The 21,852-nt window shown below is 39.7% G+C and overlaps 1 protein-coding gene across 3 annotated transcripts in view; it reads right to left on the reverse strand.

Annotated features, from left to right (window-relative positions):
* CCDC186 (coiled-coil domain containing 186) overlaps positions 1-19,474 on the reverse strand; it is a 38,750-nt gene extending 19,276 nt beyond the window's left edge. The window contains exons 1-4 of one of the 3 annotated variants that reach the window (XM_074907788.1): positions 19,364-19,474; positions 18,574-18,666; positions 3,803-4,493; positions 1,278-1,404 (exon numbers count right to left, since the gene is read on the reverse strand). In XM_074907788.1, the coding sequence (XP_074763889.1) occupies positions 1,278-1,404; positions 3,803-4,479 (804 nt within the window). In that variant the 5' untranslated portion in view covers positions 4,480-4,493; positions 18,574-18,666; positions 19,364-19,474. Of the gene's footprint in view, positions 1-1,277; positions 1,405-3,802; positions 4,494-6,862; positions 6,870-8,218; positions 8,255-18,573; positions 18,667-19,363 lie in introns of those variants that run through there. The other 2 variants (XM_074907787.1, XM_074907789.1) reach the window with 2 other exon arrangements.
* Positions 19,475-21,852: the final 2,378 nt, after the last annotated feature.

The raw sequence follows: 21,852 nt of genomic DNA on the forward strand, positions 1-21,852 counted from the left end.
TATTATGCACCAAACCAGTATTTTCTGAAATCACTCACAAGCATGTAGTATCACAGATCCTACTTATCTGACTGGAAAGCAAAACAAACTCCCTCACAAATACTTTTTTTCAGAATGGGATAAAGCAATTGCTGCATGAAATCATACAGTGCTACCATGGATATGCAGACAAGAGAGAAGTAGTAAGCTGTTCATACTGATTTATTCAGGCACATGCAATTCCCATTCGTAGCTTAAAAATAAGACTTTTCAATCACATCATAGATTTTCAAAGACTCTTTAAAATTAACCAAAGACAGACTAAGCTTCGACATATGTGAATACATGCCTCTGGAACACTACAAGCCTGACACACTGCTTTGAGAACAGAGTTCTGTGCAATGCAGACATTAACAGAGAAACAGAGAAACCTGACAACTAGGGGGGTAGTATCGCCAGCACTTTAACAAACAGAAATTAGTATTTTAAATGTTATCTCTTGCCAGATTTCTAAACCATAATCTGTAACCACTTTATAAAGCTGGCCAACCAACTGTAAGAACATAGCAAATAACTGTAACAGACAGGCAGTGACACCTGATGCAGTACCTTTTCTTCCCACACTAAAACCAGCCTACACCACTGCACACTATGTTCCTCTTTGGCCTGTTATGATTCTAACCATTAACTGGGGAAAAGCCTGTATACAGTAACAGAAAATACCAAATTAATGTGCAAGACCACAGTTAATAATGTTCTACTCTATATTAACATTCCACATACTGTTAACATTTAACAACTGTACCTACACCCCCATCCACTTCTATTAGAGGATTGAGTAGTTAACAGAAGATAAAAGATGACAAATTAAGATCTCCTTTATGTCCGTGTACAAGAAATAAATCATCCTACCAGAATAAAAGACCGAATGTGTTATTTTTTTATAAAAAGATCTAACAGGGCTTCAACATACACTGTCTCCAGCAGGAAGACAAGGTACACAAAACCCACCAGGGCAACCCACAGAATGGGAACTCTCTTGACTTGAAAAGAGACTTTCAGATATAGAACACTGAAGTGCTGTGAATCTAGAAAGGCAGTTTATTCAAAGACACTAAATGCTTTTAGCCAGTGAATATTTCTTGGAATGGAGGAGCAGATTTATCCTCTTAAAAAGCTTAGGATAATAAGCATGGGCATTCCTTTCTTCTCCTCTATGCTACCAAGGATGTCAGTAGCAATACTGACATTGTATACAGGTGAAATACTAACCAACACTTCTGTTTTGTTATCTGTACCTGTTTAATAATATTGAGGTGCTGCTTTTCTGTTTCTGTTCGTTTTTTCAATTCATCTTTTAAGTTGTCCTTTTCTGAGCAGATTTCCAAAATCAGTTCCTGATGTTTTTTATTTTCTTTAATCAATCTGTAAAGAAAAAAAATGAAAATAAAACAAGGTAGATTGGTACCAGGGTTTTTTCTTTGTTTATTTTTGATTTTGAGATGTATGGGTTTTGGTCTTTGATCTGCAAATTTTATTGTGAGGTACAGGCAGAAACACTAATGAAACCCATGAAAGCCTCAAAAAACCAAAACAAAATTATGTTGTACATGGGAAACTTAGCTCTGAACCAGCAAGCAGCATCTTCCTTGTGGGGAAATGGCTTGATTCCAGCATTTTGGGGTTGTTATGGTCCATGATAGCATGAGACACTTGGTACCTCTATGGAACTACAGAACTGTAAAAGGTAATAATTTTAAGATACTTGTAAGACACTAACTTCCAGTCAGATAGCTCTGCCAGTCAAATGTCTGAAAACACTGATACTGTATTCGTATCATGGATTGATTGCTCAGAGTAGCCCCTGACATTCATAACCTGGTAAGAAATGAAATGCTGATTTTTAAAGTCCTAAGTAGGTACGTAACTACAATAGTGTTCCTTTGCAGCTCAGCTGTTTGAAGCCTGAGTTGAAGCCGACAGGTATTTAGTTTGACCTTCTAGACCTGCAGTAGAAGATAGGTACACATAAAACTCAGAATCGTCAGAATTGCTGAACAGTCTCAAATATATTTAAATGTTTGAAGATACAGTTAGATGGTGGATATTTTAGGCTACTAATTGCACGAGTATGTGGGAGGCATGCATTTACCTGAACAAGATATTTAAATACCCCTTCACATATATACTTTCATCTTTAGCTCCTCTCCTTTGGAAAAAAACCCACCACACACACCTCTAAACAAACTAGTCTCCTAAATTACAAGGAATTCAAAACCATCTGTGAAAGAGAGCTTAGCATTTCTAATCTGTTTTTTAAATCTATTAATGCATATTGCAGAATTATGAATTCTTAATTCACACAATTGCTGCTCCCCTATATAGCTTAGATCTGATCGTAGGAGATAACTGGGCTACTTCCAGAGCAATGTTTCAAGAAATTCTGCTGATCGTAAACTAAGGGACAAAAATCAACCCAACCCTGAATGCCCTTTGGACCAAACATAAAATGTTCCACAGCAGTTTTACACTGTTGAAGTGAGTCCCCAAGAGTCAAAGGGGTACAGTTGGGTTAGCAGCTGGGGCGGGGGGGGGAAGAAAAGAGAGAGCCCAAAGACATGTTTATATAAAAAACTTTCTTTATGTATACATAACATATCAATATATCTACATAAACATTTGTCTCTAATAAAATAATTGGTCAACGGCAGAAAACACTGACCTGCCTTTGAGTTTACCGTAAACAAGTAAAACCCAAATAACTTGTTAACTCATGACCTTTTGGAATTACAACCATCTAACACATCCGCCACTTCAGATTCCCACTCCTTCTCCATAATTACTGAATGTCTAACTATGCATCCCCAAGATTTCCTATCATCTGCTGACTTTCCTCACATTTAAGATTTCTGACAGAGGTTAACTGGTGAGGTGCAAGAGAATACTTTCCCTACTTGGCATCTCTCCCTCTACCTGGTTTCCCTCCCTTTGATGTCCTCCCATACCATAATATCAGACTGCTTTATATGAAGAGTAGGACACTCATTTCCAGCCCTGCAAGCAGGAATAAATTTGAAGTTAGAGGCTACATTTTGTCAGCAAAAAACATTTCTGAAGGGGTAACACAATATGAAACGCCAAGTGGAAAAACCAAGAAATTGAGCAATGAACTGGCTTTTGATGAATATAAACATTCTTTATGTAGTATACTGCCTGGTAGAACTATTAAGACTAGTTTATTATAGCAAAGTTTATAAGCCATGCATTTCAAAAGCCCTCCTATAAAATGTGGTAAGACAGTAGTTTATATGATATTTCCAACTCAAAGAATAGCTCTCAACTGATGAGCAATTTTGCTGGATTATGCCAAGAGGCTGAATACTACTTTAAAAAGAAACAAGCAATTTCAAACTCAAATAAAATGCACATTGTGGGAGTTAGTAATTACAAAGATTCATTTCTCCAAATACATATACGGACTGAATGAATCCTGGACTATTTTTGTATCACCATTACTTTTACAGTATTCAAATAATTCTAGACATTGGCAGGCTATTCAACTGAACAGTTGGCTATTCAGTTCCTGCCAAATTCCACAAGAATTCAGAGATCTAAGCACACATTTTTATTTACAAGTACTTACCACAAGTAAAAATAATTCCTCACTTGAGAACATAATTTAAAAAGCTCATTAACTGTCCTTACAACAACTGACAAGAGACTACTTGTTTCATACCAAAATGCTTACGTAGTTGCACACAACATACAACTGAAATTGTTCGGTACACACCTCCAATTGTGATGAGCATACTCAAATACTCACTTTTTTATAGTTTGTTCTTGCTCTAGGTATTTATCTTGCACACATTTTTCAAACACGGCCAAGGCATGTTCACCCTTCTGCACACCATTTGGGAATTTTCGTTCCTTTGAAAAATCTGTAGATAAGAGTTCAGACTCTATTTCCTTTAGCAAATCCTCCTGTGAGGAAGTTTGATGTATTGTGGAAATAAGCTTCTTTGTGCAGTCTGTGTCGTAAGGGCTTTCTGAATAGATTTTATCACTTGATTTTTTCACAAAGTCAGACTCCTCCCTTAGGTCCTGTAATATTTCCATTAAGGATTGTTCTGTCTGAGTAGTTTTTGGATCTTGTTCAAATTCTTCACTAGGTAAATGTTCTGGTTTTGTGGAGCCTTCTATCTTTCTTTCAGAGCAGATACCGGTGCAGCAGTCTGCCCCTCCATGCTGCTGCTCCTGTCTTTCTGCCAGGGCCCCATTGCTGTTTATGCCAATAGCCATTGAATCCTGGTCTGAGGGCAACAACCTTGATTCGCTTTCCAAGACACCAACATCATCTCCAGTATAACTGATGTTTGAGCAGTCCTTCATTCCAGATGTTTTATCAGATTTCTCATTATTTGGGGACCTGGAAGAGGCATCGTCTGACAGGTTGACTGGCTCCAGCGTGCTTTGCATTTCTGGTAAATATCCTTCCATCATTTTCCTTTGGAAATCTAGAAGTAGAATTCATATTACACAACATATTATATTCCAAATCAAAGTAAAAAGAGATTGAGAGAGGGGAAAGAAAGGCTAATGAAAAGTAAAATTCAAAGGGCAAAAATACTTAGATACATAAGTGTTATGCAGAGCTTGCTGATCTTCCAGCCTTTTATGTAAATGGTCCAGTACAAGTTTTTCTACAAGAAGGTGAAAAATCAAGGATAGCAAACAGGAAGTAGTGGGATAGTAAATGCCAAGACAATAAAAAACCCCAGAGCTTTTTAAGAATTCTAGCATTTAAATCCATACAAAATCCAAGTAATCACCTCTGAATAACATTTCAGACATAAGAGAAAATTATAAGCACCTTTACAGCTTTCATTTTCTTATATACGATTTGAAAGCAACAATATGACCTGACTTACTCATTTTTACAACATAGGGCAACTCTCTCATCCAGCCAGAATATTCTACTTTCTTACTCTCACATCCTCACTCACCACCCATACAGCAAAATGTATCTGTACCCAGAAACCTAGAAAGGGCTGGGGGAGGATGGGGGTGAGATTCTCTTTTCCCATCTGCTTTCAAGCAGCCAAAATCCCTTGCTGGAAGAGCACAGATGGTCTGTGGCAGATTTGCTCTCTCAAAAAGTAGCTTGCAGAGCAAACATTTGAGGAGTTGAAAAGCTATGTAGAATGTGTTCTACTAGGAGGATACCATAATCAGATCCAAGTAGCCAGAGCACTTATGGAAGAGCCTGGGTATAATGCTGTATCTTCTTTTTTAGGAATCCCAGATGGTCAGGTGTCTGGAAAGACTGCTGGCACTTTTAGCAAGCACAAGAAGCCCTTCTTTCATTTCCATTAGGAGAAATTCATCACAGCAGTCATAACTTTTAGATGCAACCCTATCCTCCCAATACTGGACAAATAAGACGATTTAAAAACAAGGCAAATTTTTTGTTTATAAATTCAACTCTGCTATTCCAACAATTATCTTAAAGGAAGAAGTAACCTTGTCATCTTACAACATCAAGCTTGTTTTCATATTTGCTTTCTCATTTGTTTAGCTTCCTCTGACACAGACCGAGTCATTCAGCTACATGCCCCATGCCCTGCACTTTGACTCAGTCCGAAAGAAAACCCTTTGTGCTGCTTGGCCCCACTCATCCAGAGTCCTGCCTGATTAACCAACACTTGTACTGAGGCTTACATTGTTAAAACAGAGGGATACATGAATCCCATTAGGTCTGTGACTAATTGCTACCACTATCACCTTTCCCTATTAGGTATAAAAGTCAGGTAAGGAGAAAAGGTAGGAGCCTCAAGCCCAGCTGTTTCTACCAGGAAATACCATCAAACTAAAAACCTACCACTAGTACAAAACCAACACTTGGGATACAACTGACAGCTAATCAACAAAGGCAAAACATAAGGAAAACTGAGCATAAGGCTGGAAGTAAGAAAGGGAACATGTCACAACTGGACAACAGTCACAAATCAAATGACAAGGATACATTTTTAAGTAACCAGCAAACCACTTTTCCTTTTTGGTTTCAAAGCGAAAAAGCTCAATGCTACCGCACCTAAACCAGTACAAATCAATAGGAACAAGAAAGCAAGTGGTAAGGGAAGCCAATATAAGAGAGATGGTTAATGTGAGAGTTTATATACAATTTGAAACTTTTACAAGGACTCCCCATTTTATAAACAGATCTTCTGTTATTAATCAAAACCCCGATTCCTCTTTGCTTCAAAGGATTTGTGCTTAGGTCAACAGTGGAGACAACAAAACCATCCACTGGGTTTGTGGAGCCAAAACAACTGCTCTTTTAGTACCTATCCACTTTTTGATAACTTCTGCTACCAATCAAAGTTCACAATGTACTACTGTTATTCTAAAATAAAACAACCAAAAGAAGGCCCCACTGGTTATCTCAATCTGCAAGCAAAGAGAATGAACGGCAAGAAAAAGCATTCAGTTTGACAGTAGCAGAACACACATTAGTTCCTCCTTAATTAAAAAGCTGTTAAAAAACCCAACATTTTGAGACTGGTGCATTTAATACAGTCAATAACCATAAGAAAATTTGCAAATTATGCAGTTAAGATGAAAAAAAAAATTCACCTTCTAGTATCTGTTCCCTTTTGTCACTGATATCTTATAATCCACATACCCAGATGTAGAAAGAGACTGTATTAGTATAAAGCTGAGGTACAATTTTCTTCTGTAGCAGTTACTCTAAGTTCTTGCTGACACTTTCTCTGAAATGATCTGAGGGGTTTTCTGGCTCATTTTAAGCCTTTTCTAAAGCGTTATTAAACCCCCCAAAATGTGCAGTTGTTTGATGTATTACTGCCTCAAAGCTGCTCATCACTGCCCAGCTGCTGCAGTTTACCACTCCCACAAGAAAAGTGGTAAAATCCGATATGTGAACTTCTATGTTGGTTGCTATACCTAAAATCTCCAGTCCAGTCAGCAAATCGGATGGTGTTTCTCTTCATATGAAAGCAAGAGTTGAAAAACACAGTCCTGTTAAGACAGCACATTGGGAAGGATGCTAAGTTTCCAGCATATTATGTTACTTCCTTCTGTAAATAATACCGTGAATTAGCATTAGAGAGAAAAATTAATCCATGTGGAAGTAGAAATACAGTTATTTGCAACAATAAAAAGCCACCAGCTCCATATCCATAATAACTTACACTTAATATCAGTCATAAATAAAGTGTAGGTTTTTTATGAAACACATGGGGAATTTGAATAGTGTCTATACAAATCGGTTAAAGCATGAAAAGTAAATTATGTTGATTCAGTGTTCCCTGCAGACCTGCCCTGATTTTCAATTTACCACACTACATTCCCAGCCTTTCCAATTCCAATACACTGGATTTTAGATCTATCTGCATCTGTTCATAACCTATGCATATTTTTTTTCCCCTACTGCCACTGAACAGTACTAGTTTTTATGTTCTAATTATTAACTTTTAAACAGAAATAAAATTTAACAATTCATCACAGGATCAGAATTTATTTTCACATCAGAAATATCCAGACAAAGAAAATCACATGAAGCAACTGTCAATGCAAGCTCATCTTGATAGCAAAACATCCCTTGAATACCCAGTTTGTTGCACCTACCCCAGGCAACTGAATAAAGCAGATATCTTCTTTATAAGGCCAAAGACAGAAAACTGCATTAAGGATATTAAAGAAAGAGCTCCTGCTTTGTAAGCAAAAGGTTTTGTGTGAAAGTAGCTTAAAACTACCAACATTGCCAGCTTAGCAGTAGCTAGTTGAAATAAAACATGCTAATATTTGACTGTTTCACATCAAACATACAAATACAGCAAGTCCAAGATAATATTTGGACAGCAGATGCATATGTGATAGCAGCTCCATGTCCTTCCAGGTTTCATAACCATCTTCTAATATCCCACCTATCCTTAACAAGTGACTCTTCCAACAGGAGGGAAGTACTAAGTTTGTGGTATCACACTCGCACAAAATACTGCATTAAGAAACAAACCAGCATAGTCTCTTTGAAGATATCTTCAAAAGGTGTCAAAAACAATCAAAAAAGGCAAATCCTGACTCAAGCAGATGAACTGCTTTATGCAATGCTATGTTGCTTATGCATCGGACAAGCATACAGCATTCTGAGTGACAGCAAAGTGCCAGGTGGGCACTGGCCAACCTTCTTAAACTGTTTTGCTAAGCTTCTATCTTCAACCACTTGCTCTGCTCCTTCCTCAGGGTTGATCACCATCTAAACAGTACGGCAAAAGTGTCTTGCTCCTCAGTCCCCTCCATGTGATGTCTGTCTCACCCTCACAGTATGTGTCCCTTCTGCTGCCTATGCCACCGGAGAATATAATCACTAACAACTCAACTTAAAACACCCAGAGGAGGAACTCCTCAAAGCACCATTTTGACATTAGCCCTGCCCAAGCCAGCCTGCCTGCATACCTCGAATAACCAGCCATCTTCCAAGATTGCCATAGGTCTAGCGTGGCACGTGGAAATCTTTCTGTCACTGGTTTGTAATACTTTCTGTTGCTGCGACAGGACTCTTAGCACTCCTACAACTGGTTTGACCAGTCCTCCTCCTCCTTTACAGCTCACAATTAGTTTGACACTCTAACACACCTTCCCCGCCTTACTGCCCCTATTCTAAAGCCAAGGAGACAGCCATCTGTGTTTCTCCACAATGCAGTAATACAAAGCAAAGCAAGTGGAAACGCATCAATTCAAAAGCTGGTGATGCGAGTAGCAGAGAATGAGGAACAAGAACACAGCTCAGTCGAGCTTCCTTTACAGCAGTAATGGGACCATGGGCCCCATTTGCACAAGCAAACAAAACATCTCTCTGTGTATATATATATACACACACACACACACACACACATCAGAATATAGACAAGTTGTACTCTTCAAAAACAAAACTTTGCTTTTTTTCTTTTTAAACAGACACTGTTTTTATCAAGGAGAATACATACTCTTCCTCATTATCTCACAGTATTCACTAAAATTAAGTTTAAATCTGCATCAGCACATACAATGCTCATTTTAAATATATTAGTACTTGAAGAAGTAGTTAAACTGCAGCCACAGGACACACAACATCAAAGGCTAGGGTTGCAACCATTTCTCATACTACTGTAAATGAGAGGTGCTTATCTACTAAATTGCTGATAGCACAACTGAATGGAAGCAAAAAGCAGGGAGTGGAGAGCCTGCCAATGCAATGAGTGGACAGCAGGCCAACTTTTTAAGGCAAAAATGTCTCATGAGTCTGTAAGGAACAGCAAAGAATCAGGAAATGTTGGGTTTTTTTCATTCACTTTCCTTGTTACACAATAGAAACATTCTCTATTAACTGCTAATCAAATGATGAAAATAAGAACAAATGTGACATTCATTTAAGCTCTTCCATTAAGTAACTGATACAAAAATAAGTATTGATAATCTAGGGAGAACATCGAAAAATCTTGATACGTTCTCCTGCAACATGTCAAAAAAAGAAGAAAAAATTTCTTCTAGCTATCTTCAGTAACAGACAGGAATCCTAAGTGCTCAGCCCTAGCCTCAGGGGCTATTCATAGATATGAAGTTACAAACATATAAAAAAATCTGGCAGAATCATTGCATACATAAAGGTAAAACGTGCAGACGAATAAAATGTACAAGCTACTGGAATTTTCTGGGTATTTCCAATTACATTCTATTGTCCACAAGTCATCTATCTCAAAGTTTTAAAGTAAATTTAAATTAAGTCAAATAATGTTTAATACTTAGCTATTTTAACAGTATAGACCTGCTCTGCAAATTAGAAGTATGTAAGACAAAGGTCTTAACTTGTTATACTAAATCAATCTGCTAAGTGAGTAAGTCAAGTAACATTTTCTTATGTAAAATTCAGTCTCACTCTTGTAAACTGAGTATATACTATGCTACATCATGTTAGTTGGATTTCTGGAATAAAAAACTCTAATAGTGATACTACATCATTGCTATGATAATTACTGTAATTAGGTACTTGTTTATAATTTAATTTTTAAAGTGAAATGAAAACAGAATTTCCAGAAGAGCCATTGATACAATGTTTGAACACTAATTTGAGTGTTTATTAATCCAAGATTTATAAGGCTACATAAAATAACTATATAAGAAAGTATGTGATCAGACATTAATATTTAGTTCCTGAACTAAAACCAACCAATTACCTGCCAAAATAAAACGCCAATTAACAGCTAGAAGATATATGACGCTAACTTTCAAAGCTCCTCCAACGCAACTTCTGATTTTAATACAACTACATATTCTGACAAATTAGGTTATGAGAATTAATTTTCACGTGATAACAAGGTAAGTTTAATTACTCTTGTTTTAGCATCACTCTTCCAAGTAAATTGTTAGACATGACACCAAATGCACAGATGTCAGAACACAAACCAGCAATGGATAGCTTTTACAGGTACAACTCTAGAAACAAGATTACAAATAAAAAAAATATTTCAAGCAATACCTACACTGAACCACCATACTAACTCCTTTATTCAACTTCACTGAAAGAACACTTTGCCTGAAAGTTTAAGAACGCTGAATTTTTCTGTATTAGCAGACAGCTAAGACCTATCATTTTAACATCAAAATTTAAGCCCTTTCTCTCTCCCTCTTCCTCTCTTCTTCCCCTTCTTTCTGCCCATTACCATCTATAAAGTGAAGAAAAATGGTGCAATAAAGATAGAAGACAGAGGGACATTAAAAAAAAAGGCACAGAGTCACTCCTTTCTATAAATGCTTTAACAGTAAATTCTCACTTCAGAGCCCATTCACTGGCATGGAGAAAAACAGTTTCTCTAACGGTCAATCCTCCCCTTTTCTCCGATGAAAAGTACATCCACTGAATTTTTAAGGAAGCTGTTGACAACCTCATCCCTTGGCTGTCCATCATGTTATCCACTATACCAGCTGAAAATCTTCCCCCCCCATTCCAGTACTGCTAATGCCCAGGCACTAGAAAGTAATTCATGATGAAAGCAATTCCCTGGATGCTACCTACTGTCTGCACATATCTAATTAGGAACACAACCTTTCCCAGCTACAGCCTACTATTCTGTTATTACAAGCATGCACTGAGAACCTGGTACAGTTTAATTCAATATTATGCCATTTTGAACTGCCTGTCTTTTCAATCTTCTTATGGACCACAAACACAAATCTTTTAAACCCCTGACTACAAAGGACTTTGCTAAGCAAATGTGCTATTAACGCTAGCATTTAATTTCATAAAATAGATAGCTTGACCTAAGCTATCAACACTTACGTTGCAAATAGTAGAGGAGGAAATTACTTTGTTTCAGCCAATTTCAAAATACATGCCAGATGACATCTAAAGAAACATTAAATGACAACTACAGGGAGCATTTTCTGAGGTGTGACTGTCTAGAAGAATTCACTAACAAGAAAAAAAAGAAAAAAGGAAAGTGTGTGCCTTGTCACCTAGTAACTATCACAATGAGGCTCATTTACAATAAACAGATTAAAGAATGACAGAAGTGTGTGCCTGGGGTGGTTCTGCAAGCAAAGAGACTGACAGTCAAGGTCCTGAAAAATAAAAATCACTGCCATAAGAGAAAAATACCTTTAAGCTACAAAGCTTAAACATACTGTAAAGAAAGGGGAAAAAAAGGGAAGGAGGGAGTAATGCTTCACAGGTGTGTGCATATAAAAAAATACATTTAAACCAGGGTGGAGTTTGAAAGAAAGTGAAGAGCATTGAGGTAAGTGAATCTGAGGCACAAAACCTTCTGAATGGGGAGTAATAACAAGAAGTTAATACAGTCAATGCAGTTCACTGGACACCAGACACATTCAACCATGCACGACATAACACAATGGTCAGTAGCAATCAATTATGCCAGTTCCTTTCAACAAGAAAAGGTTTGGCATCTTCTTTTGATAGATGTTTTTTGCTCATAGCTGTGTTCCTAAGAGAGACCCTGTAGTAGAGCCACTGATGAAGAGGGAATCTGCTCTCCAAACAACTATACGTGCCATCCAGAAAACAGGGAACACAGTTCTCACCTCAGCTAAGCCCATGTATGCTTTTCACCTCTGGATATGTAAAAAGCATCCAGACGGGTTTTATAGGATACAAAACAAGCTAATTTTTAAATACAACATAAATTTACAAAGCTATCCTCTTCCCCCTTCCGTTTCATATCCATCACAGCAGAGTACTCATACCTCCTTTAAGTAATAGACTAAAGTCTCAAAATGACACAAAGCTGCAACACCATTACGATGCATTTCAGAGTAGGTGGGGGAAAGGAAAGGAATGATCAAGTGTTCCATGGTTCACAGGCAGATGACCCCAACAGCCAGCACAGTCCTAAGTACCATGATCAGGCCAGGCAAGCATCTAAGTGACAGAAAAATCTGGTGACACCAACACAAGCAGTTCAACTTCCCAGAAGTTCTTACCACTCTTACATGGATGTCACCTCAGCGCTCATATAGTTGCACTGCCACTGCAGCCCGTACTGTAAAGTTGCTAAAGAAACACTGCATACCTCTACACAAAATTTACATGTTTAGAGGAAAAAAAACCTACCTGAGATCCTATTTCCTGGTTCTTTCTTGAAGCATATTGGATTGGTAACTCACAAAAATCACTGTTGTTACTCTTTATTTTGCTTTTCAAGATTGCACCTTCTCAAGATAAGCTCCACTGGAAATTCATCATAAAACTCCAAGTAAATACCCTTAAGCAATAGTCTCCTCAAATGCTCTGTAATACTCACTAACCTTTCATACTGGTTCTGGTTTCTGAAGTCCTGGCAAACATTTATTTCCTTTACCATCCAATTCAGGTTTAGTGTGCAGTTTGCCTTGTCGGTTACTGGGAGAAGGAACAATGCCTTTGACCAGCTTCTGATGAAGATAGCTAGAAAAGGGGTTTACTCTTGACATCCTCAACCCATCCATGAAAGCAAATCGCTACTTTTCCCTAGTACTAAACCAGAAGACTTGGGCAGCACTACATAACTCAAATAACCAGCTGTCTATCCCAGTTGCTGTGTTGTTTTTCTCTGTACCAAGGTTGCAACTTATTTTACAAATATCTCTGCTCCCCTGTATCCTCCTCTCCAATTCAACCAAAAAATGCTCATTTGATCTATGGGTTTACACAGATTATTTTTTTTTTTTTTTTTTGCTAGCAGATCCCAATATTGTGGGAGTGAGGAAAGAATAGCTTAATTTTGATACTGGAGGTGCCAGATGCAGACACTTATGAATCATTCCAGTTTTGGCAAAGCTGAATTTAGGAAAGCAGACATACAGCTTGCCTACATATTTAGAAAGTTGTGGGTTTTATCTCTGTATAACCCAGGTGCTATATGAACAGAAAATTCTATAGCCCAGTTAAAATATAATGCTTTCACGATCACTGCCCTGTTTATCCACCTGCAATTCTCTGGACAGCAAAGTGAGCACTGCAACACCTGAAACTGTAGCTGGTCTAAACAGATGCCAGAAACCGTTTCCTCTATTTTCATTACTCTAGTTTTCTAATAGCTCTCCAAACATCAAGAGGTCTGCTCACTGATAGGTCTTACATCTGAAGATAAAAATACTATCAACTCAGTTATGCAACCTCTCAAAGCTGATCCAGTAATAAAAATAATAATTAAAATTCCAAGACACACAAAAAGGCTACTAAAAAAATTCCAAACAACCAAATCTAGAACTGGGAGGTCTGGAAGACAAACTTTTCAAAAATTAAAAGCATTATCCTCATGGAATTATAGCTGCCGAAGAAAACATTAATTTTTTTTCTGGCACCCCATAGCAAATTAAAATTAACACAAGTGAATTTCCAAGAGGAAATTACATGCCATTTACAGCTATTTTGAGGATTCACACTTACACCTCAAGTGACATTGTAATACACTTTCTCATTACCCCAGCCCTCCGACTACAAATGAAAGCTCTCAGCAACATGCCCAGCCACACTTAGGAACACACACTGCTCCCCCAGACTCAACTACAAATTAAACTTCCATTACGTATCTTTGCACAGTTCCATGCCTTGACCTGAAAAGCACTGAGCACTAGAAGCTCCCCTTCATTAGCAAATATGCAACTTGGAGATGATCTGGAACTCCAGCTCTTTTTGCTAGGATGGAATCTAACATTTCTTTGCATTCAACCAAGGATGGAACCTTAAGTCAGTAACATCGAGCAGTATGTTTCAAAATGTGTGTTTTTTCTGATACAATTTGCAAAAATTCATATAAAGGAAGATCAGCAATGTCCTAAATCTATCCTGAGATAGTAGGTTCATACTCATCCCTTGGAAGTTGTGATTCAACAGTAATTGTGATTTTTAAAAAAAGTAATACAACATTACAGCACACATGCAAATGCATAACCAATAGGTACTCCACCATTTAAACAACTCTGCCTCCTGTTCACCCATGTTCACCACATATAATATTAAATTCCAATCCACAGATTGATTTTTAGAAGTGGTTCATTACACTCAAGCAGAATCCCAACTCAGAAGCACCTCTCCATGTAAGCAGCTACTAAAGCTCGTGAAGCAAAGTAAAACACAACTTTTAATAAAACCACATTTACCATTTATACTTCAATAACGTGTTGGCTCTTTCCCCAATCACTGCAGTATAGACTAAAGGCTCTGGCAGAGAGATTACTTATATTGACTTATTTTTTAACTCATGCATCTATGAGATGAAGTTATATATGACTTAAGTTCCAACAGTCAAAAGGCTTTTCTCCATGAAGCTCTGGTGTTCATCAGAAGACCCCAAGAAAGCCAAAAACTGCACATCAGCACCATTTGAACAGTTCTGTTCCAGACTCACTTCCCTCTTGTAGGTTCTTTTGCAACAAAACCACAGAGAACAAGTGATTTAGCCAGTCTTCAACTGCAAATTCAAGCATTAACATGAGATGCAATATAATCCAGTGTAACACCAGGAATGGACTTCATTTCAAAGAGTTAATTAGGATTTATTGGCTGAAGAATACTGAAGAAAAGGATAATGATTTTTAGTTTTCACATATATGAAGCAACCAGCAACCAAAGAAAGACTTAAAGAAGTTATATGCAAAAAAGCTTCACAAATGCCATAGCACTTCTTAAGAAGCCCATAATTTATTTGTCTGAACAGTTTGTTCCACAAAGGACTATTCCTCTCTTTTAAATATCATGCTACAAAATATTCTATTAGAAACATAATCTTAGATGAATCACAATAGAAGTACTTTCTATTCTCTTTAAACACATTATTCTAAGACAGCGACATTAAAGCAACCATTAACAACCAGACAACTGTTAGAATCACAGGAACTGCCACTTCATTTCAATTCAGGTTTAATTTCCAATCTATTACACTCAGGTAAGAGATGAAGCTGTAGGACAGCTTACATGCTATCATATGTAACAATGGCACTCCAACAAAACTACTACTGAAACAGTCGATTTTGGGGTATGACAACTTTTTTTCTTATTATAGTTGTGTTGTTCATTGTAAAACCCAAGATGCATCTCTTCAAGAGCTTCTCACATCTTTACAAGACAATTATCTGAGCAAACTAAAATGCTGCTCCAAGTCAGTGCCAACCTGTCATTGCACCAGAACTCTTGCTAAAAATTTTACATGACAATAAGACTAAAAATAAAGTGGAAGAGAAATTTTACACTTTGTATTACAAGTTAGCTGTAGTGTAATTCTAGTAATACTTTCACCTAAACTAATCTGAACAGACTGATACACCTTTCTACTTCACTTGTTGGGCAAGGCTTTTTGTTTCTTTTTTCTAAAGTAAAATATCCTCAGGTACTGTCTACTGCTCATCACATTGACTAGCAAAACAAACTTTCCTGTTGTTGCCAATTAATACCCAACTTGTCTGTATTTTATGTATCTTTCACAAGAACTCCATCACAAGTGGCTTTCCCAGACAAGCATTATGCCACCAGATAACACTACAAAAGAGGGAAACTCAAATCCTAGAGATAATTTTCTTTTTAAAGGAAGTTAATAAAGAAATGAGGATTCAGCTGAAGAAGTTCTGCTCTACATAACAAGATACAAAAAGCAGCTCTATTGTATACCATCTGTGTAGGGGGACAAATCAAAGGTTTCAACTAAATCGAAAGGGACTGGGATAGAAAGGTCCACAAAACCAGGTATTTTACATAATCTAGCGTGAGATATATAAACATGAAGCCAGAAGGACTGTTTGGAATGCATCTGGTTACGTCTCCACACATAACGGTCATCAGAGCAGCAAGCCACCCACCAACTTTAGAAGTGATGAAACACAACGAAAGGAGATTAACTGAATTCAAAAGCATCGTATCTAAGAAAAAGTCAGAAAAAGAACAGCCTAAGAAGAGATGACGTTGATCACCACTGCCTGTATTCCATGCAAAACCAACAGATGGTGGCCAGGAGGTCTCATATACCTTCCTGTATTTACAGATCACACTTATAGGAAACAAAAAAAATACACCTACACTAGCTCTCCCAATATTAATTCACTTTTGCCCAAAACTGAATACAATACACAGCTCTAACTTGGGAGAGAAGATTACTGGGATATCACCTAGTATTACTGAGAAAGAAAATGTAACATAATGTGGTCCCATCTACACAGAAAAGCTGGAGGACTGAGATACAGATGGGACAACCATGACTCAGTACAAGTGGAAACGTTGGCTGTGTACTGGGACACTGAGTCCTCCAGCCCAGGCAGAACTTGACACAGCTCCCCAATTCAGCACACACAAAGACTTGCTTTGATGCACATATTCAAAGGGAGGGGAGTGGAACAGGGCATATACACAGCGGTTACTCTGAGGATTTCCTCGCTTTTAGCAGTTTAACACATCTCCATTATTGTTCTCTTTTTTAAAATCTGACTTTATACAAACATAAATTGCATACAGTGCCAAAGTGCAAAGTTCAGCATTTCTATCAATTCTTTTAACATGAGTCAAGTACTTTAGAAGACAAGGTTTACTCAAACTTTACCTTTGCTTTGCTTATGTCACAAGCTTAGATAGCTGAGCAATACCTTATGAATTCCTTCAAGGCATCACCATATTTTCTATCAATCTCATGCAAGTGGTTAATATCATGGTCATATTAACTCCACTTAAGGAGTCAAGTAACAGTACAACTCCAAAATAAAGTTCATCAGTTAAGGTTTAACAAATAGGACTGGCTCTGTTCCCATCACAAGTCATGGGGTACACCTCCAGAGTGTTGGGTTTTTATCATACTAGTCCCAAAGCTGGAAGCTTATGTTGCAGGGGAAAACAATATACTAGCAAAAGTTTCCTTTAACTGTGAACTTCAAATGAGACTTTGATACTTAAGGGTTTATGTACTGACTCGTAATCTGTTAATAGAGCACCTTCAGCACAGAAGAATTCTTATTCTTCTACGAAAATTAGTCTTACCTACACCACTCAGAAACCAACGCAATACCAGCAACAGCACTACTGTAACCTTTCAGTATTTTAGCATCGTGCCTTCAACTCTGCTTTTCTCCTCTCTTCTGACACCAATTTATTTCTGATGAGGTTTTTTCACCCCCGGCCTCAATTTGAGGCAGCAGGGTCTTCATCTATGATTTGATGATAGCTACCCGTAAGGCTTTCCAATATTCTTTTTGGTAAGAGGAATGTAAGGTCAGAGCAAGCCAACCCAGAACTAAGTACAGGATATTGCCAGCTACTAGAGCCCACATGTTAACAAAAGTTGCAGACTACTGATTTCACATATTTGTCCTGCCTAACAACGCCACTGCATCCAGAAAAGCACTTGCTTTTTTTCCACAGCTCTTTAAAAAGCCAGCTTCAGGAAATTCAGTATTAGCCTTGAGTAGTAATAAGCAACATCCCTGCTAATCAGGACCAAAGAAACCATTCTTCATATTGGGTCCTTCAGTCCTTTTCTCAGCACTTTAAAATAGTGACCCTCACAGTACTAACAACCATCTGTCAACAACCCCAGATCAAGTCTTATAGAACAGTAGAAAATGTTGTTTTAAAGCCAAGGCAAGAAAGGATGATTGAAGAATTTCAGAAAAAGAAGAGAAGGACTCAAAGGCAATACAGAACAAGTGTATTTTTTTTTTTTTTTTGTAACATGGATGACATTTCAAAGTGATGGTCTTCAGACTTTCAGTTTCTTATACTTCTAGAATTTAACCATCTCCTCCTAAAGTCAATGGCAACATAAGCATTCATAGCAGCCAGTAATTAGAGCGATTACATTTCCCTGTCGATATAAAAATGCAGCTGTGGCTCATGCTGTTACAACAATTACCTTATACAAGAGAACATAAGGGGACGCTGATCACATGATTTTTTTAGTGCATTCTGCTTGCAACATTTTAACTTCTGAAAAGCAGTTTTACAGGATAAAGCAAGCCAACAATAAAGCCAGACTACCGTACTTCTAATCTTACACACCGATTTCAGTTCCACAAGAGATCTTCTCCTGGTCTGCACTGGAAGTATACATGTATCAGACTCACCTGTGCAGACTTTTTTCCAGGAAGGGCCAAAATCTGCAAGCCTACATCATAACCATCTCGCTGAAGTTGCAGTAAAGCTTCCTGCTTTCAAACCTAGAAGGGCAAGCAGCTTTTGCAAATACCATCTGAAAAAAACAAGGGCACGTACTCTACCGCAACACTGCGGCCGGCTCTAAAAACCAGCCTTCATACTGGTGTCACTGTGGCTGGGTTTCGTTATCGAATTATTTAGCCACATAGTGAAATCAACACACAACCAACGAAACAGGACAACCTAATTAATACTGTGGAGGAGAAAGCTGTCAAGAAACAAAGAGACTGCGAGCCAGCACAGGAGGCAGAGCTCCCCGCTCGGGAGGTCCTGACTCGGAAGGCGCTGCTGGGGCAGGGCTCTACCCCCCCCCCCCGCCCCGGCGCCGGACCTCTTGCCACTTCGTCCCTCTCCTCCCTGCGGAACCCGACCCCCCGCAGACCCGGCGGGACCGCTGCCAGCCCAGTGTCCCCACCTGCACGGGCAGATCCCCTCGCCGCGGCGGCACGGAACGCGCGGGGAGCCTCCCCCCCGCCTCCTCGACCTCTGCGGCCACATCGTGGGTGTCGCCCCCCCAGCGTTTACCGCCCGCCGGCTCCGGCGCGACCGCGGGAGGCGGCCAGAGCAGCTCAGCGGCACCGCCGCCCCCTCCCCGAGCCCGCCGGGGAGCGCCGAGCCGTCCCGTCCCGTCCCGCCTCGCCCCCGCCGCCCCCCCAGGAACCCGGCAGCGCCCGCCCGGCCGCCGGCGCGACCCCTCACCCGCTCGCTACGAGGCCGGCAGGGCAGGCGGCGGCTCCCCCATGGCGGCAGCACAGCCCCGCCGCCGTCCCGGCGAGCTGACACATCAACAAAGATGGCGGCGGCGGGCGGAGCTCCCGCACCGGGGGCGGGGGGCGGCGCGGGGGAGAGCCCGCCGGGGGCAGCGGCGGCCCCGGGCCTGGGTCCGCCTGGGGGGGCGAGCGCACCGCTTGTTCAGGTGCCACCCTTCCTGCCGCTTCAGAGGAGATTCCCCCGCGTGTTGGCGGGGGCGGCCCGGCGCTGGAGCCGGCGGGCCTGGGACGCCTGCGCCCGGGGGGCCGGCGGGACCCTTTCCCTCGCACTGCCGCTGCGCCCCCGGCCTGGCTGCCGACCGACGGGCCGAAGGGGACGAAACGAGCCGTCGGCTGAAGGTGCCAACAGCTCCGGGAGCTGAGGCTGATTAATTTCACACCTAAGACAATTTAGAGCGCGTGTATAAAATATTGTTTCAGTGGGGAGGGTTTTTTTCTCTTCCTGTTTAAACACACAGCCTTTCTGGGCGAGGGATCTCGTGTCAGGTGCTACCCGAGACCATACCCCTGAGAAGGTGCCATACAGGACTTCTTCACCCCAACCGTGCTTAGAAGGATGGTCACAAAGACACCTCCTCTTCCCGTGCACAAGTAATGACTAATAGAGTCTCTTCTTCCCTAAGTAAACAGCAGCTCGTTTTCCAGAACCAACCCCTACACAACGGCGTCAAAAGCCTCCGCACCCCCCACGCCATGTAAAGGTAAATCCAGTGATGTTAATAAACAGAGTCCAGCTTCAGTGAGCCCCCAATGGTAATTCATTCCTTATTCTGACAAGATAAAAGAATTGTGAAAAATTTGCAGGGCATCAAAAACCTGGAGTGTTTCAGCAATTTCTCTGTGGAACACAAAGCTTTTTGGAGTCCAGAGCACAATATAAAGCCATTTTATTTAACAAAAAAAATAAATTGAAAAAACTACCTTAGCACACAAGCCATCAAGTGAAAACAGTTGCATTTACTACAGCAAACCAGGTAAAGTAAGTAATGGCATCTTTCCTGCAGGAGCTTTTTGAACATAACAATAGAAAAGCCAAGTTAAAATCACTGAATAATTTGGGTTGGAAGGGACCTCGTGAGCATATCTAGACCAATCCCCTACCCGTGGCAGGGCTAGCTTTGATGTTAGCTCAGATTACGCCTTTATTTTGGCTAATTTATGTACATATAAAACCATACACATACCTATATGCTGTATACCTATAAAACCCAGCGACGATTTCTTAAGTTCATACCTTGGATGACTGAAAATACAATGTGCTGCATAGGTTTACTTACAAACATTACTTGGGAGGGTTATTTCAGAGCAAGTTATTTTTCTCCATATTCTTTCCAGGTAATTGGAATTTCAAAATCACAAATGCAAATTTCGGGGTCCTAGAAAATGCTCCCTTGAAATCCTTTTACAGACCCTTAAAAATAACACTGGGATCTTAGGGAAAACCAATCTGCAAAGAATTCAGAGCTCATAGTCATAAACCTTTGCATTTTCATTATTTTAGGGAAAGATAATACTGCCTCAGATAATTAAACATTAATATCTTAACCATCATCTCTAAAGCAGTGAAGGAGTCAGATAAAGGCATATGTCTTTAAAAACATGATTTAGGTGAGAGCATAAACTGGAGTAAGTTGTGGAGAGAACTCAGGCCTTAGCTTTAACCTCCAAATAATTTTTTGAGGGCAAAAATCTATCCCTTGCTTTGCTCATAATATGCTGTGCATTCCATATTGTTAAAAATACATAAAAATCAGGTGTGGAATAGAGATATGCAAAAACTGTTCATTTTCAGAAAGGCGTGCCAATACTCACTTGCTAATTGCCATGCAGCCCAAGTTTAAGGTTTGCTTTCAGAAATGCTTCCTTGCCACTCCTGCTCCTGTCCTGCACCTGAGCAGCAAAGCTCACCCAGCCTTGCTGCTCTCTGACACAGTCACTTCAGTGCCCAAATGCTTATTTGGTCTTCTCTTCGGTTTATTTCAAGGCAACTGCAGAGCCACCACTGTACTCTGGCACGTCCTTCTAAGATTCATGCTTCTGCTTTGCTGTACTCTTTGTCTGCAGTCCCACTGATGTTAATTGTGTGTGGCTTAGTGTGTCCCACCAGACCTGGCAGACTTTCACCTTTTATTCTAGACATTCTAGACATTTTCAGCAGAAGTGAAATCAGGTTAAGAAAATCGAGCCTGGTTAGCAGAGTTCTACTTTAAAGGCAGGCAAAAAGGATTTTTTTTGTACTCAGCTGGACTCCCCACAGCTCTAGTCCCAGCACTGCTGCTCAGACAGTTTGACTCTTATAATACCTGTGCTTAGGCCAAATTTTCACCTAAACAGTATCTTATCCCCAGGAGGCAGCCACAGATACTTAGGAAATGATAATGACAGGACAGAGAGAGCCCCCTTCCCAAACCTGTCTTC

This window comes from Athene noctua, chromosome 5 (assembly GCF_965140245.1).
Source record: "Athene noctua chromosome 5, bAthNoc1.hap1.1, whole genome shotgun sequence".
Lineage (NCBI taxonomy): Eukaryota > Metazoa > Chordata > Aves > Strigiformes > Strigidae > Athene > Athene noctua.